This window comes from Oratosquilla oratoria, chromosome 7 (genome assembly GCF_046742065.1).
Source record: "Oratosquilla oratoria isolate Oo_2021 chromosome 7, ASM4674206v1, whole genome shotgun sequence".
Lineage (NCBI taxonomy): Eukaryota > Metazoa > Arthropoda > Malacostraca > Stomatopoda > Squillidae > Oratosquilla > Oratosquilla oratoria.
The window spans coordinates 30,651,006-30,668,936 of record NC_134783.1 but is presented as its reverse complement, the minus strand read 5'-3'; the positions used below and the strand labels follow the sequence as shown (position 1 = coordinate 30,668,936).

The 17,931-nt window shown below is 39.5% G+C and overlaps 1 protein-coding gene across 2 annotated transcripts in view; it reads left to right on the top strand.

Moving 5' to 3' along the window:
• The window catches only part of LOC143027029 (major facilitator superfamily domain-containing protein 6-like), a 97,460-nt gene extending 89,079 nt beyond the window's left edge, over positions 1-8,381 (top strand). For both annotated transcript variants that reach the window (XM_076187872.1, XM_076187873.1), the window contains exons 3-9: positions 169-295; positions 1,334-1,910; positions 2,523-2,621; positions 3,528-3,691; positions 5,116-5,319; positions 5,860-6,027; positions 7,243-8,381. In XM_076187872.1, coding sequence (XP_076043987.1) covers positions 169-295; positions 1,334-1,910; positions 2,523-2,621; positions 3,528-3,691; positions 5,116-5,319; positions 5,860-6,027; positions 7,243-7,613 — 1,710 coding nt within the window. In that variant the 3' untranslated portion in view covers positions 7,614-8,381. The remainder of the gene's footprint in view (positions 1-168; positions 296-1,333; positions 1,911-2,522; positions 2,622-3,527; positions 3,692-5,115; positions 5,320-5,859; positions 6,028-7,242) is intronic.
• Positions 8,382-17,931: the final 9,550 nt, after the last annotated feature.

Below are 17,931 nucleotides of genomic sequence, written 5' to 3'. Positions count from 1 at the left end.
CTACTACGATCCACAACGAAATAATCATCTTATGTTCATATTAGCGTAGCCATGGAACGTTTAGAAGATTCAATATGTTTTAAGGATTATATCTATTTATCTAGGCGTTATTTTTTTTTTTTTTAAGTGTCAACCATCAACCGACATCGGTTTTGTTTTCTTTTGCAGATGTTCTTCTCGTTGATTTTGGCCGTAAGCGGTTTCTTTTCGTTGCTTCTTCTCGTCATCCCGCCGGTTCCTCTACCTCCGGGACTCAGCCTCACTCTAGTCTACACCCCGACTCCCTTCAAGTTAGGTAAGACCTCCCTGGCCCATAGGGCCGAATATATTAAAGATCCTAGCAACCCCTAAGTCGGGACATAAATCTTCAAAATGGCGGAGATTTTTACCTAAATCCCTATGTCCACGACATAAATGATTATGTCTAGACATAACCTCGACGTTATGGACAGGTGATTTAGGTGAAATATCCGCTATTTTGAAGATTTGTGTCTAGATTTAGGGGTTTGGATGTTTTATCATTTCGGTTCCATGTCTCTAGTTTGTTGCAGAGTTCGAAAAGAATATTCTGGATGTAAGAACAAAAGAATGAGAGAGACTGCAAGGAACCATAAGCCCTACACTAGGGAGCTCCATATCCCTTACCATTTGTTATTCCAGATCCATAAAGTTATCTATTCTTCACTTAAAACAGATAATTATTTCAGCGCTCACTACAAGGTTACGAAGTCTATTCCATTTGTTAACCACACTTTTAGTAAACCAGTTCTTGCCTATTTTCTTCTTAAACCTCAAGTTGTCCAATTTAAATGCAATACTACGAGTCCTGCATAGTACAATGGTAGCGTCATTGCCATATTACAGAGTTCCAAAGGAATGTTCTGGACGTCCAGCATAGTACAATGGTAGCGTTATTGCCTAGTAACAAAAAATGGACGACCATATAGTGACCATATAGTGAGAGCTGATTATTATTATTATTATCATCATCATTATTATTATTATTATTATTATTATTATTATTATTATTATTATTATTATTATTATTATTATTATCATTATTATTATTATTATTATTATTATCATTATTATTATTATTATTATTATTATTACTATTATTATTATTATTATTATTATTATTATTATTATTATTATTATTATTATTGTTATTATTGTTATTATTGCTGTTATTATTATGATCATTATTATAATTTTCATCACCATTATCATTAGTAACATTATTTTTGTCATCATTATTTAGTTTTATTAATTAATTTTATTCATTCATTCTTTTTTTTTTTTTTTTTTTACTATTAATTTTGCCATTGTACAGATGGATCCCCGGCCGAAAAGATGTCGGAGGTCGACCCCGTGATTTCTGCGCTGCCGGACGACGAGTTCGTGTCTTGGGTGATCGTGCAGAACATGACGGGGTGCTCCGTGTACGAAGAGTACGAGACGACCATTGGCGGCCTCCACGACATCGACATCGGCACTGCAGAGATCACCGCGTCCGCCAACCTCACCACCGTCACCAACACATCGTTGATGACCCTCCTCACTCTCACCACGGACCACCACGTCGTGTGCCCGGACGACATCGAGCTCCTGGTTCTCTCGCACTCGGCCACGAACATCCTCTACGAAGGCCTTGCCATGTACAATTTCAGTCTCGAACCTGAGGACCTCTCGAAGACTGACCCCCGGTTACCCTTGGGATGTCTCATCGAGATCCCGGGTCTTTGTGAGCCTCATACGAAGGACCTCATCGGGGCGGAGGCTCTGAGCTTCTGGTTGTACCTCTTCTTGAGGTCATCTCTCAATGCTGCAGTCACAGGCGCCTTCACCCTCTTCGAAGGAGCAACGCTCTCGGTTCTCAAGAAACACGACGGTGACTACGGACTACAAAGGTAAGACAGGGAAACTGTAATGTTATAACACATTTGTAAATGTACACTACCCACTACCGGAGAAATAATATCAGATGTACAGGGGATCCTTATATTTCGACTACTATCTGCTGAAGAGGACTACAGATAGTAGTCGAAATATACGGATTTCCTGTACTTCTGATATTATTTCTCCGATAGTGGGTTTTAAGTGTACAAAAAGGTAAGAAAGTTTAGGTCAGGCAGTACTGGGCAACCTGGAATCAAACTTATTCCCGAGGATAGGAAAGATCACTAATCTGCGACCCCAATTCCTGTTTTACAGAAGGTCCAAGTGCACCAGTTGGCAAGGGGTAAGGATTTGTTCCGATCCTTACCCCTTGCCAACTGGTGCACTTGGGCCTTGTGTAAAACAGGAATTGGGGTCGCAGATTAGTGATCTTTCCTATCCTCGGGAATCAGTTCGATTCCAGGTTTCAAGACTTATAAATGTCTGTTGGTGTAGTGGGCTAAGGCTCTGTGAAGGTGATCTTACGAGTGGCCGATAGCAGTGGGTTCAAATCCTGGATGCGACTGTCATAAAAATTATCGGATATATATATGTATGTATGTTGACCCTCGCTTCTTTCTCAGGTTCTGGGGCTACATTGGCAGCATGGTCTTCACGCCTCTGTCGGGTTGGCTTATTGATTATGTCAGCGAAACAGACGATATCAGGGAGACGGATTACAGGTAAATAACTGAAAAATGTTGTAGCTTATGGTGTGTAGTTTCTACTTTATAGTGCGTAGTTTGTAGTTTGTAGTTTATTGTTTATAGTTTTCAGTTTATGTCTTATAATTTATAACTTACTGTTAATAGTTTATAGTTTCGTTTTATAATTTAGAGCCTATACGTTGCAGTTTGTAGTTTATAGCTTGTAGCTTATATTTCATAGTTTGTAATTTGTAGTTTATAGATTATAGTTTATGATTTATAGTTCATGACTGATGATTCAGTTTATCGTCGCGAAACTCCACCTATTAGGAGGCTAGGATGGTGCCCCTTACAGAGGACTTTGTAGGAATTATAGGTTATAGTTATCTTTGACAGGTTTCGCTCCACCAAGATGGTGCTCTGTAGGATCATACACATGTAATACAAATCACAGAGCAAATCTTAGTAAATATCTTATCTCAATTGTTTTATTTCCAAACAGACTGAATAATTATCTCAGTGCAAATATCCTCGTAACCAATGATAGTTGCTAAACATAGAAACTAAGCATCCAGAGCTTTACAACAACTAGAGTTTACTCTATGTTGGTAGGAGGTAAATGGAACTCGGGCTGAGGGAATTATTTTTATTCCTGACTAGTTTCGCTTGAGTGGCTTCTTTAGAGGAATAGTGTTCGAAGTCAAGATGGTCAATACCATCACAATGTTCACACAGTTTAATCTATGTTCAACAAAGCCACCATAATACACCTCCTGAGCTTAAACCGCAGTTGAACATAAATGTGATTCTGTCATTGATTCATTTCCTTATTTGATGATTCTACTGTTGGAAAGACAAGAAAAGGTTCTCAAGCTGGGTATCATGGGTCCCATACACAACATGAACTGAGTGATTCTAATGTTTTTGCATCTTCCCTGCCAGGCCTGCGTTCTATTTATTCATGGGCCTCCAGATCTGCGCCGCCCTCATTGCTCTTACGGTCGACCTTCGCTTCAAGTATCCGAGCAAACGCGTCCTGAAGAACATCTGGCTGTTTCTTCAGGACCCAGAAGTCATCATGCTCCTTCTGTCTATGTTCCTCGCAGGTTGGTATATTTTCACTAAACATTGATAAGTCACTAGTTCCGTTTGAGGCGAGATGGTTTGAAATCATGCATTTCTTTTTCTGGAAGAGGTTAATGTAAATGTGCACACTCGTATATTAGGCACGTGAGTATTTGTACGCACATACAGTGCGCACAAAAAATGTATGATATTGGAGAACAAGACCCTTTTTTCCAATGACTTTTGCATACCTGGTAACCACCAAAGAACTAAAATCCTTCCCTCAATAGCACAGAAACTCAAAATTCTTTTTAATCTCCTTCATGTTCCACCCAACTCTTTCCTTTCAATTCTTATATTACTCCTTCGTCTCCCTCTGTTTTTACGCCTTCATCTTTATCTCCCCTATCTTCATCACGTTCTTATCTTTTCATCTTTAACGGTGTTCCCTTTCCCCACTTCCCTTCTTCTTGGTTCCTCTTGGGTTTATTTTTTATTTTTTTAATCTATCCAAAGAAGAAATCCTACCAAAGATGGCTACTTAAAACTAGTTACAATAGTCAACGGAATGGTTGGCTTCCAACAACTTGGATGGATTTTGTCCAAGGCTACACTAACCAAATCCTCCAAACTTGAACGAACTCCAGCTGAATCCTTGGAATCCAACCATTTCCTTTCTCCATTTCCCTTCTTCTTGGTTTGTGTTGTTGTTTTTTTCTCTCTAAAAATCTATCCAATGAAGAAATCCTACCAAAGATGTCAACTTAAAACTACAGCTACAATAGTCAACGGAATGGCTGGCTTCCAACAATTTAGATGGATTTTCTCCAAGGCTACAGTAACCAAACCCTCCAAGCTTGGACGAAATCCAGCTGAATCCTTGGAATCCAACCATTCCCTTTCTCCATTTCCCTTCTTCTTGGTTCGTGTTGGGTTGATTTTTTTTTTCTGGAAATCTATCCAATGATGAAATCCTACCAAAGATGGCTACTCAAAACTACAGTTACAATAGTCAACGGATTGGTTGGCTTCCAACAATTTAGTTGGATTTTGTCCAAGGGTACACTAACCAAATCCTCCAAACTTGGACGAAATCCAGCTGAATCCTTGGAATCCAACCATTTCCATGACTAGTGCAAACGTAGGTTTGAGAGGCATTTGATATATCGATGCGGATCCTACGAACACGTTGGTCATAGGACCAGGTTCGACGGATGCCGATCGTAGAATCCCTTTCCTTCCTACTTTCGAACCACATTCTCTCTTCGCCAATATGCCCTATGTCTTCCTTTCAACCCAATTCATACAGAGTTTGTCTCCCACAAGTGTCTTCCTATTCTCGGAAGTCATCAGACCAAGTGGGATTGTCCTCAAGTCTTTCTACTTTCAAGCCGCATTCTCTCTTCGCCAACCTACCCCTATATCTTCCTCTTATCCCCATTCATGTCCCGTTTGTCCCCAACAGGTGCCTTCTTCGGCTTCTTGGAAGCCTTCCTCTTCTGGTTCCTGGGAGACTTGGGAGCTTCGAAGTACCTGATGGGTCTAACGGTCACGGTGGGCGCTGTTGCCGCACTTCCGTTCCTCATCGTCGCGTCGCCTATCGTCAATCGATTTGGCCACAACGCAGTCATCTCCTTCGCTTTCCTCATGTATGCTGTCAGATTCGCAGGTGAGTCCTTATTCCCCATGTCCCTTCACTCCCCAAGTGTGACCATTGATCCTTGTTATCAGTTCTGCCTATTGTGTTGAGCACCTTTATTCCTCGTAGGATGATCCTTCATCCACGAGAAGCTAAGATGAAAGGGAAACAAATGGGTAAGGATGGGTGCTTGCCTTGGCTGGCTACCTCCCTTATAAGGGGAAGAGGCCCTTGGTATATAGATGGATAGCGTCAGCATCACACTTGTGGATTGTCAGTGTGCATTGTTTACTGTCAGTAGTCTCAGCCATATCCCACCATCATCTGGTGGAGTAACCGGAATAGTGCTAGCCTTGCATTCATTTAATTGTGGGTTCGAATCCCGCACTTCTCCCCGATTGCCATCAGCAACTGCCCCCAGAGCCAACATTCCCAAAAGGGGACAATAAAACAAAGGTAGATGCTTCGGCCGCAGCTACTCAGCACCTCCTGGCGTAGGCTCCTCACCCGTCCCCCTTGTTCCTACCGCTGGCGGTGGCACACGCTGAAGAGAATCTTGTTCCTCCGCAGGTTACTCTTCCATCAAGTCTCCGATCCATGCGTTGTACTTCGAGGCCTTGGAAGGCATCACGGTAGGGCTCATGCTCACTGCGGCCATCATGTACGCCAACGAACTCTCCACGACAGAAAACGTTGTCTCCCTCCAGGGGATTTCGGGGACTCTGCACTACGGCGTCGGTAAGTGGTCAACCGAACTCTGCTCTGACACAAAACTAACCCCTGTTCACACTAGCTGTTTGAACCGCGCGGAAACAGCGGGTATACCGCATAGTCAAAGAAAAACTACGCGGTTATGTGTAAACGCCTCCTTTGACTTATATCGTGATCGAATCGACGCGGTTTAATCCGCTAATGTGAACAGGTCCATAGTATCCGACTTAGTTATGGACCAAAAGGTCTCCTGTCGGTACGTACTTCCTTTATCAACATTTGTAAAACGAACCAGTGGTGTCTCTCTGTGGAAATATCAATCGATGTCTCGAGTTTTATTAAGTGGAAAATCCGCAGCCCCACAGTGTCTGGCAACGGTCCTCGAAACCTCACAGAGGACTCTCTATCAACTTCAGCTGTATTTATTACATTTTTGGAGCTTTTGAAGAATAAGGGTCCCGTTTGCTTTGGAGTCCCTCTTCTTCAATAGGGCAGAACTGGAAACCCTATTGTTCAAAAGGGGTTAGGTTAGGGGGAGCTTTTGAAGAATAGGAGTCCTGTTTGATTTGAGGTCCCTATTCTTCAAAAGGGCAAATCCGGGAACCCTATTGTTCTAAATGGGCAATTGGAACCCTTGTTCTTTAAAAGCTCCTTTTTTCATAAAAGGGAAACTGACAGCTGGTGATTACTCCCCTTTCTCTACCACCTCGAGTCAGTGACATAGTAACAGTTCCGCACTCACACAACAAAGAGCAAATTTTCTTCCCAGAGAGATCGTTGATAGCCACTGTGGGCTGCGGGTTTTCCATTGTGAAATTCGAGGCATCAGTTGATGGACTGGTTGTGTTGGTACATTGTCGGTACACATTTGAAGACAGATAATCCTGATCAAAAGAAACGTCATATGAAAACGGAGCCGTTTGTCAGTGCCGATTTTGGCTTCTTTGTTGTTTTATCAATACCTGATATAAAGCTATAAAAAGTGAAAGGTCCTACTATTAAAGGCTCCGTCCTGACATGTTGTTTCCTGTGACAGACTCCTCGACAACAATCCTGAGGAACAAATGTCCTTTTTTTTTTTTTTTTTTTTTTTTTTTTTTAAGAGAGAGGTTTTTATTAGACAACTTTATGGATAAGGATGACAGGTGGTGATGGATACGGAGCTGCCTAGTATAGGCCTTATGGTCTCTTGCAGTCTCCTTCATTCTTATGTTCTTATGTTCTTATTTGGTGTCGTTTCAGGCAAAGGTGTAGGGTGCCTGGTCGGAGGCCACATGTACCATTTACTTGGAGCTCGCAAAACCTTCCGTCTTATGACCGTAGCAAGTCTGGTGTCTGCCCTCATCTTCTTCATCTTCCACCTTGTCTACATCAAGCGCCATCCTTACGCCGCCGGATCCTTCGGACAGAAGAGAATTCGAAAAGAGCAACTGGCGAAGGAGAAGAAAGAAAACGGGGAGATACCGAACGGACCAGAGGACACCTATGTCAGGGATCACCCGGATGTGATAGACGGACATGAGGTTGTTCCTCTGAACACAATATCAGAAAACGAACTTGAAGAGGAAACGGAGAAAGCGATAGCGACCGTGGCCGACATAACGCCATTGTAAAATGAGTATAACTTACACATAATTTTAAAATAATTCTACTGGTGTAGAAGATAACATATAAGATACTTAACAGTGTTCAAACTGATGTAGATACTATACCTGTGAACTGGCTTTTGTTTAACATTTCTACGTTTAAAAATTAGAGTAAAATCACAGATTGGTTAATATTAAGAATATTTTATTCCAAAGCTAAACGAAGAGTTATCACGCTTTTTTTTCTTTTTGTATACGAATTCTTTATTTTCATTTAGAACGAGTGTCGTCGTCAACTGATGGGATAGGGAGGGGGGGGTGGGAGCTTGTTTGACGTCACGAGACCAAACCTATCACATTATCAAATGCGTCTGTGGGGGACGTTCGGATAGCACATCGTAAATTTCAGGGTTTTGCAGGATACACATACTAGCATTCTCATATCGAACATTCAGCATTAAATTTCTAATCATTCTTAACAATACTTGAATGTAATGCAAAAGACAACGATCAATCGCAAATAGAGATTAGATAGGATAGGTAAAGTTGAAAGAAGTGTGTATGTGTGTGTGTGTGTGTGTGTGTGTGTATGTGTGTGTGTGTGTGTGTGTGTGTGTGTGTGTGTGTGTGTGTGTGTCAGAGAGAGACAAGGAGAAGCGAAAAGTTAGATTTTGTGTATATCTATGTATGTATGTGTGTGAGAGGGAGAGAGAGGGAGAGTTAGAGATTGTGTGTGTGTGTGTGTGTGTGTGTGTGTGTGTGTGTGTGTGTGTGTGTGTGTGTGTGTGTGTGTGTGTGAAACAATATAAAAATACAGAAATGATATGAATGTAGACAGATTAAACCGTGGTATCAAGAATCGGCATTGGAAATATATAATTGAGAAAAAAATAAAGACTGTAACCATGTTGATTAATTAACATGTGAGGTTAATTGAGTTAGACTATCCTTAACTACAGTATATATTAAGATTAAGTCACTATAGAATAAGACACTTGTGATAAGTAACACAACCAATTATGAGTTGCTGTTCACTGACCAGAAATGACCTGACAAATGAAAACGAAAAAGATCGATGCAAAGAGAAAGGGAAGGGCATTAGTATAAAACGAATATTTGAAGTGAGAAAGGTTGGCTTTGAGGTGGATAAAGGGATTAATTGGTAGTAAAGTTAGAATGAAATTTAATTAGCTAACTATGTGTTGCGTGAAGGGAGAGAGGATAAAAAAACAAAACAAAGGAGGTTTGGAGATCCAAAAGGGAATGCTATCGACAAAAACAGAAGACAGTCTAGAAGGCACTGGAGTCTTTTTTTTATACAGGGAGTTACGACAACTCCATAGAATGGCCAAAAAATAGCGGCGTGTCCAGAGTTGTCGCAACTCTGTATAAAAGGATTGTTGGTGCATCTGAATGCACACCAACTGGGCACATTCAGTGAACAGACACAACAGGTTCGAAGGATCAAAAGCAGGAACAAATAGTAAGCGCGAACAAAAATGATTTGGCCACAAAATGGCTCCCTGGGTCACGTGACTGATATTTATCGTATCATGACGTAACTCTCAATATAAAGGGACTCTGAAGGTCACAGAATGGTAGGGTTTAATTTCTATATTTATCTTTAGGGAAATTGTATTGAGCAGTAAATTAAGATGAACTGTGTCCAGAGAAGTTATGTGATAGGGAGCACACGCACTAGGAAAGGGTATTGAATCATTGGAACTGTGTGTAGTGTGTAAAGGCGTGAAGAGAGACTTGGTCGAATTACAGTAAACTTTCACTATGCTGAACCTCGTTACAGCGAAGTTCGGTTATATCGACCTTATTGAGACTTACCGACCCTTCGTCTGATATAACGAACAAGTTCGGTATATGCGGCGCAAGTTTCGATATGGATAGCTGTCACGCCCAAACCTTCCCCCCAATTAGTTCGATATATCGAGGGATTACTGTAAAGACGACGTGATCCAAGATAGGCAAATGCACCTATCCTGTTCAGCATAAGGATTCAGAGGAAACAGACATGATTTCCCTGAATGTCATATAAAACTATTCAGTTTTATGCACATTTCCAGGTCATCTCCATGTGGTTTTAGGGTATATTTCCATGCATGTCATAGAAAACTAACCAGTTTTGGGGAAATTTGAAGGCCATCTCCATGTGGTTTTAGGGTAAATTTCCCTAGATGTCATTCAAAACTAGCTAGTTTTAGAGACATTTCAAGGTCATCTTAATGTGGTTTAGGGCATATGTAGAACCAAGAACTATGCCATTTAAACAAACCAGGTAGACATGATTTTCTTTAATGAGAATGAATACAAATGCCTAATGAAGTCATTTGGCTCAATTCCAGATGAAGTCAAAAGAGAAGAGAAGGACCACTTTGCATGCATTTGGCAATTGCCGATGAGTTTGTATAAAAAAGAAGATAGAACCTTTATTAGTACATTTCGCTTGTTAGAGCTTGGTTCTCGAATGTCTCGCAAATCGAGCAGTTCGGTTCTCGAGGAGAAATATTGATGTTTTGCTCCGGTAGTCGACCAAAATATCGGTTCTCAACCAATACGGACAAAAATGGAAAATGGGGGCGAAATTTAAAGTTTTGTAAACACACACACACACACATACAAACACAAACACACACACACACACACACACACACACACACACACACACACACACACACACACACATACAAACACAAACACACACACACACACACATACACACACACACACACACACACACACTCTCATGGAACAGTTTTCTAGAATTTATTGTGGTCGAGAACCGAATTTCTGCTGTAAGTCGTATCAGTAAAGGCTCCGTCCTAACATTGTGTTTCTTTTGATAGAAGGAGCCCTCACAATTTCAAATCTCCTTCGAGGGGAGGACATTGGCGATGCATTCCACTGGAGAACAAACCACCACTAGAACAGTAGAGTACAATGGAGTCAAAAAGTAAAGGGAACACCATCCTTTACCAGGAGAAATGATCATATTAGCTCTTAACAGAACATTCTCATAACACTCATAGACTTCACAAATGTCGATTATATTTTTCGTAAGAGTTTTTTCTCTTAAGCTGTAGATGACTTTAGAATACGCGTCCTGCCATTTGCGATGTAGTCCAATGGATACCGTCTTGAAATCATATATAGGCGGTCGCGAGTTCGAGTCCCAAGTCCCGCTACGGATTTGCTGCGTTGGTTACCGACAGCCCCGGCCAGGGGAGGAGGCGACCAAACATCGGCTTGAATAACCCAGCGACTTGACGCAACTGACAGGGTTTTGGATTACCAGGGGTTTCCCACGTGTATATTGACACGCGGATCATTGCGGACGCATTCAAAGACTTGCCATGATTAAAAGATTAATCTTACCACGTGAGATCTAGCTTTTTCACGTCCCTCGAAGTGTCTGCTATCAAAGGACGCTGAAAGAATGTTTGCTTGTTCTCTGGAATAAACAAAGCTATATATAACATTTAGCCCTTTTTTCATTCAAATTAAGTTCCAAGACTGTGATATAGGACTTCCTAGATATTCCCGCACCCACACTGTTCATCACGTTGGTTTCTCTGCTGTCACGAATGCTCAACATTACTCTAGGGCTTTTAGACAAAAAAGAAATCAAGCGATCAGTGAAGTTAGCCAACACTGCTTATACTATGTATATGGCAGGAAACGGAAGAGGGTCGGTATTCAGTTGTAAATAAGCTGAATTTTGCCTGAGATTTCTTTTTCTGGGAAAATGAACCAAAAATAGATTGAGAGAGGAGTCTATGCATCGCGAATCTTAAGACCGCGAAAACGGAGGGAAACGTTTGTGCGTCGAGAACCTTGAGATTCGCGAAAAGGGAGAGAAATGTTGGTTTGTCGCGAATCTTCAGACTTGCGAAAAAGGGACGGAATTGTTTGTGCGTCGCGAATATTGAGACCCACGAAAAGGGAAGGAAACGTTTCTCCGTCGTGAATCTTGAGACACGCGAAAAGGGAGGGAAATGTCTGTGCATTGCGAATCTTGAGACCCGCGAAAAAGGAAGGAAATATCTGTGCATCGCGAATATTGAGACCGCGAAAAATGAAAGGTTTGAGATACACACGCAGTCCTTTGTCGCTGGTGTTGCTTGGAGAAGTAAGAACTGCACCAGCGCTAAACATATGTACTTGGCTAAGACATAACGAGTAAAGAATATCACGTTTAAAGAAATTGATAAGCATTAGGTCTATTAACTTACAACGACGCAACCAGTTGCATTGCGACTGACACACTGGTTTCTTTAGAACCCCAGAAACCAATGTGACATTCGCGATGCAACTGCCTGCGGCGTTGCAAGCAACTGGTTGCGGCGTCGTAAGCAACTGGTTGCGGTGTCGTAAGCAACTGGTTGCGGCGTCGTAAGCAACTGGTTGCGGTGTCGTAAGCAACTGGTTGCGGTGTCGTAAACAACTGGTTGCGAAGTCGTAAGCATCTGGTTGCGGCGTCGTAAGTAACAGGTTACGACGTCGTAAACAACTGGTTGCGACGTCGTAAGCAACTGGTTGCGACGTCGTAAGCAACTAGTTGCGGCGTCGTAAGCAACTGGTTGCGGCGTCGTAACCAACTGGTTGCGTTGGTGTGCGAGCTGCCTAAGAGAAACATAGCTCTGTTGAACTAATTCTTTAATCACTAGGCCACAAACAGGAAGTTAGAATTGTACCTGTCTCTAGATCCTGTACATACTTTGATTAAATTGTTAGAACGCATCTGATTTTTGGCTCTTTAAGATCCATAGAAAAAAGCTTGGCTACTTGGTTTCCAGACAAATGGCAGTGGCCTGCGCTTTAAGTCTGTTTATGAAGATCCGAAAATTAGAAAAGAAAACATCATGAGCAGCTTTCTCGTAGAATTAAGAATAAAAAAGTTGCAAGTAGTTTTTCGCCAACTTTTAGGACCTTTCTCTGTACCAAAAAAAGACCAATTATATGATCAAAATCAGACTGTCTTTTTTTTTCTAACACATTTTTTAAGACTAAGATTGACAGAGTAGTTGAAATCTAAGCCAGAGAAGAATTTGAAAAAATATATATAAAATTATATTATCATATCTAAGTCTGTATCTGTGCCAAGAAAGTAGAATTCCAGTCAATTTGCCAGTCAAATTTCAGTCAATTTATCATTAAATTTCTGGTCATTTTCCAGTCAATTTGCCAGTCAACTTTCAGTCATTTCACCAGTCAATCTCGGCTCATTATGTCAGCTCAAGTTCCAGAAGATATTTTTTCTAAACTATTGATTAGTTTTTTTACTACAGTTATGCTTGAGATACATCTGTTGCCTTAAATTTCCCATTAAAGAATACCCGCAGCCCCAAGTTAGCTGGCAACGGCATATTTCTCAAAGAAGTTATCTAATATTATTGTATGTGTTTTGTAATTGAAGATCAGAGGAGGGTATATTTTCTTATTGTTATTCATATTTTTAGCGTGGCGTTAACATTTGGGGCATATTGTATATGCAGACTGACCTGTTTTGTACTGGTATTGTTGTAATGTTGCTTGATGCCCAGATCTATCTGGTCGTGAGTTTCGATTCTATGATATCAGATGATGATTTGAACAGAGGCGGTGAAGTAGTTTTGATTTTTTTTTTTTTTTTTTTTTGTCTACATGACAGTTCTGGATCGTGTTAATCTGTGTGTTTATGTGTTTTTTAGGGATTTTTTTTTTCATGGGGACTGCGGGTAGGTTCTGGTCTGTTTGTGAATAGTTTTTTTTAAGGGTGTGATTTTGAGATAACGTATGATGGATATCATTGCCCAAAAATAGGGTTCCTTTAATGTTTTTGTGTCGTTCAATGGATACTAGTGAACATTACATAGAAACGATAGGATCTGAATTTTCCGTCAAAACTCTTGCTTCAGGATAGAAGCGTCATAAGAAGATAACAACAAGAAGAACAACTTCGACTTTCTGGTGCTGATAGCTGAGAGGCTAGGGAAGGAATATACTCAAGATATATGTCTTCTATTTTGTGAAATGTTCTATTTTTGTTGTAGTCATGTTTACAACCATGTGTGTACTCGCTTTCTTTCATTTATTTATGCAAATAATCTTATGAGTTACATCTTGGGTGACTAAAAATTCTCTTAGTTACTCCCTCAGTTACCTTAAGGATCCACATCCACGGCACGATCTGAGCCCCTTGAGACCGCCTGACAGATTTGGTTGGATCCGACCAGATTGGAGCGTGTATGGACTGATTTTGGTTTGTCCTACCAGATCCGTCCGGCCGCATCAAGACCAGATCCTACCGTGTAGGAGGTCCCTCAGACATGATTTCTACTAATTAGTTTTCGGTTCATTTCGAAGTGTCAGGCGAGATCGATATTTTCGATTTTATTTTTCCTTGTTCTTCAAATATTGTCAAACTATTGTAGGAAATCATGTCCTGAACTTCGGTGATTTTTTTTTTTTTATCTTGATTGCCTTTCTTGAGGCTAATGGACTAGAGTTGAATAACATATTCCACTATAACTTGCATGAGTGTTGCGTATGTAGAAAGAAACATGTCTCTGTCCATGTTATGTGATGGTATTTCCTTTCTTTTTTTCTCTTCCTTTTCGTAGTGTTGCGCTTACATCACCTACAACCTTCAGTTCATGAATGGTTGGTTTTGAGTATGGATTTCACAGAATTTCCGAAATATTCTTCTTGGGTTTCTTGTAATAGATTATATCTTTGTAAAAAGAATATATACTCTCACTCTTACTCTGTTGGTTGTCAGGCCGGACGGCCCTTCACCGCTTTCACTATGCCTCTCCAGATGGTTCTATCCTCTGCCAATTCCTTCCTGTCTTCTCTTGGTGACACCTTCTCCACGTCCTTCCTTACTCCATCCATCCATCTGTACCTGGGTCTCCCTAATGGTCGTCTGCCCTCTACTCCTCCTTCCATCAACTTCCTTGGTAGTCTGTCTGCCTCCCCGTATTTCATCTTGAATGTACGGTTGTCCGGTCCGATCTCTAAAAGAATATATATATATATATATATATATATATATATATATATATATATATATATATATATATATATATATATATACATATATATATATATATGTATAAATATATATATATATATGTATATATGTATATATATATGTATACATATATATACATATATATAATATATATATATGTATACATATATATAACATATATAATATATATATATATATACATATACATGTATACATATGTATATATATATACATATATATACATGTATATATATATATACATATATATATATACATATATATACATATACATATATATACATATATACATATATATACATGTTTTCTACTACTTTAGTGTATGGACATAATACTACATCTCTCATCGTTTTAATAAAATAACAATTTATTCTTCACTGGATATTAAGATAACGAACATTCTTCTTTGGCAAGACTTTATTTCCTGTGGTTCTAGACGTCTCCAGATGTCAATGGTTTTATAGTTTGCAATAACACTCCAAGGGATAGCACATGTTTACACCCGCAGATGATGTCCTAGTGTCTACAAACTTGATATTCTTTTGGGTAAAACAGAATTTGATATAATTTTCTGTAATCTTTTGATTCCCTCGTAGTGCCAGACCAGCTGATCCGAGGATATTGTTCATGATCTGTAATGCATAAGAACTGTTCATAAGAAACTCAAAGTCTTTGGCCCAGTCCGGCTTCTAAGTACGAGACAAAATAATAAATGCTCAACTGAGCAATGATGAATTTTGTCTCTTGAAAGGAGAATACAGAAAGAGAACGACAAGAAAGAAATTATATATATATATATATATAAGTCGTATATATGTATGTATGTATTGGAAAAAATGTAACCAGATTCAATTGAAGGATTTATTTGCAAATAAACCCTTCAATTGAGTCTGGTGTTTACAGTTTTCCAATATGGATCCCAGACACCAAATTTTTACTTATATGTATGTATATATATATTAGGATCTTGTCATCTTTCAGAAGAAAATGTTCTGAACCCAGGACCTTGACGGAGTGTTCTTTGAAAGAGAATTAATGAAATCCGGCCATCATTGTCCATCTGTTAATGGAGGAGTGCTGCGCGCATCACTGACAAATTCCTTTGGTCTTCGCTGGCGCTGGCTCTGCCTTGTAGGGAAGCGGTGTTTGATGCCGGTAGATACTCACTGTACAGTTAGTGAACAAAATCTTGCTCAAAGCAAACAAGCTATTAGGAAGAGGTGTTCCCACTCGTGAGCATTTTCAAACTTATTTATCTCGACATACGCAGAGGTTGTTTTTTTTCATTATCATATATCTTTTTATATCTAAATACTCCTTAAATCAAGGGCGACTACAATCGTAATTTCACATTGAATCAAGACAGCTGTCAGAGTAAACAAAATGAAAATGTTTTGGGAAATATATGCAATAAAGAAGCATCTATATAAATCAGAAACCAACTGCGTGATAAGAAGTTTAAGTCGTATTTCATTTGTCACCCGAGGATAACAAAACCATTTCCTCAGGTGTGTCGGGAAATCCTGAGCCCAGATTTGACGTCTGCCTTGTAACCTTCTCCAATTTCCGGCACCTGGGCACAGAATTCCTGGACATTAGTATGCATGTTTTGTCTTAGTGTACCCGTGATGTACTAACAATCAAATGATATCAAAACCACGGTTACAATTTCAAGAGATATGGGAGCAGTTAATGCCACAGGTAATGATTGTAAACATTAAAGCCAATATCATAATAAAGATCTTCGCTATGTGGATAAGTGTAACGCAAAGCAATGGGAACGCACTATATAACATTATAAAGGCATGTCATGGATCGATCAAACAGGACAAGGAATGAATAAATATTCATAACTATTGCTACATGTGTAGCAAATCCAGTTGATAGGAAAATCCTATCTGTCCATATGCTTTAGTTTTCCTAAATAGATCTATGCAGTTTTTAAAATAAGTTGTTGAACTAATTTATGCTGACGCATCGTCTGTTGTGTTTATGTTTGTCTTGAGTTAATCTAGGGAAATGAGGTTGACTTTAGGCACGTGATGAAAATATACTGACATTCATTATAACACTAACACTTCAAACCAGGCTATGCCAACGCGTGTGTGTTGGGACTCTAAATGTAGACATTTTCTTGTACAGCTTATGTTTTTTTCACTCCATACATTACTGTATAATATTTCAATATGACAATTCTCTTGTCTATAATAAAATATTACTTCTGATTTGCAAATGTTTGTTATTGTCCAGGAATAAGGAATGGCACAGGAAAATCACCATCTTTTGTTTTTCAGTTGATATGAAACGAGTGATGGATTAGCAGTTGAACGGTTCCGATTTAAGAATTATTATGTCTTTTTGTTCTTTCGTGAAATTTGTAGGTCTCTCTTTCACCTTCCAAAGGTATATTGTTGAAAATAATCAAATAAAAGAACCAACTACCAAAAACCTCTAAAGAAATTATCTTAAAATGTAACATTCACTGGGGGATAATTTCGATTATTTAAAACAAATAAATGAATAAATAGAATACAACAAAATGACTTAAAAGGAAGGATGAACGAAGCATGGGGTTCTAAAGAAATTGAACTCATAGGAGAAAATAAACATATAAAGTTGAATCAAAGAAAACGTACAAATTTACACGAAATTTCAAGGGGACACTTAACAAATATGTTAACATACCCAAGAAGGTCTTTCGTCAGCAATGACCAGCGGTTTTATCCTTAGGAACAGCATCACACCGGAGAGATGGAGTAACAGAATTGGTGAAAGAGAGATGGAGGGCAGCAAGATGGAGGGATAGTAGAAAGAACATTATTTTTCGAGTGTATAAGGAAGATGTAAAATTGACACCAGAAACTGAAACGGTGCTGCATTAACAATCGCTACGACGTAGTAACAGCAACAACAACAACATCAACGGAAGTTGTCTGAAAATAACGGAGAGTATAATCGAAGAGTTGTAAAAATTATTTTAAAAAATAAACTCGTATCATACAGACACACACACACACACACACACACACACACACACACACACACACAAACACACACGTGTGTGTGTGTATTCTATGTTGATATTTTAAGGATTACTTGATCCAAACATAACAGAATTACATATTCGTATTTAAAGCTGAAAATCAACAGTGAATTCTGTGTTTTGCCGGGAGCCAGCATGTTGAGCTTCATAACATTGTAGTCCGTCAGTGGCATCGTCGGAAGTTGGTCTTGCGCTTGCTTAGTTCTGTGTTCGAATCCCGCACTCTCCGATTTTCTGAATAAAATCTTCTGTGGGCA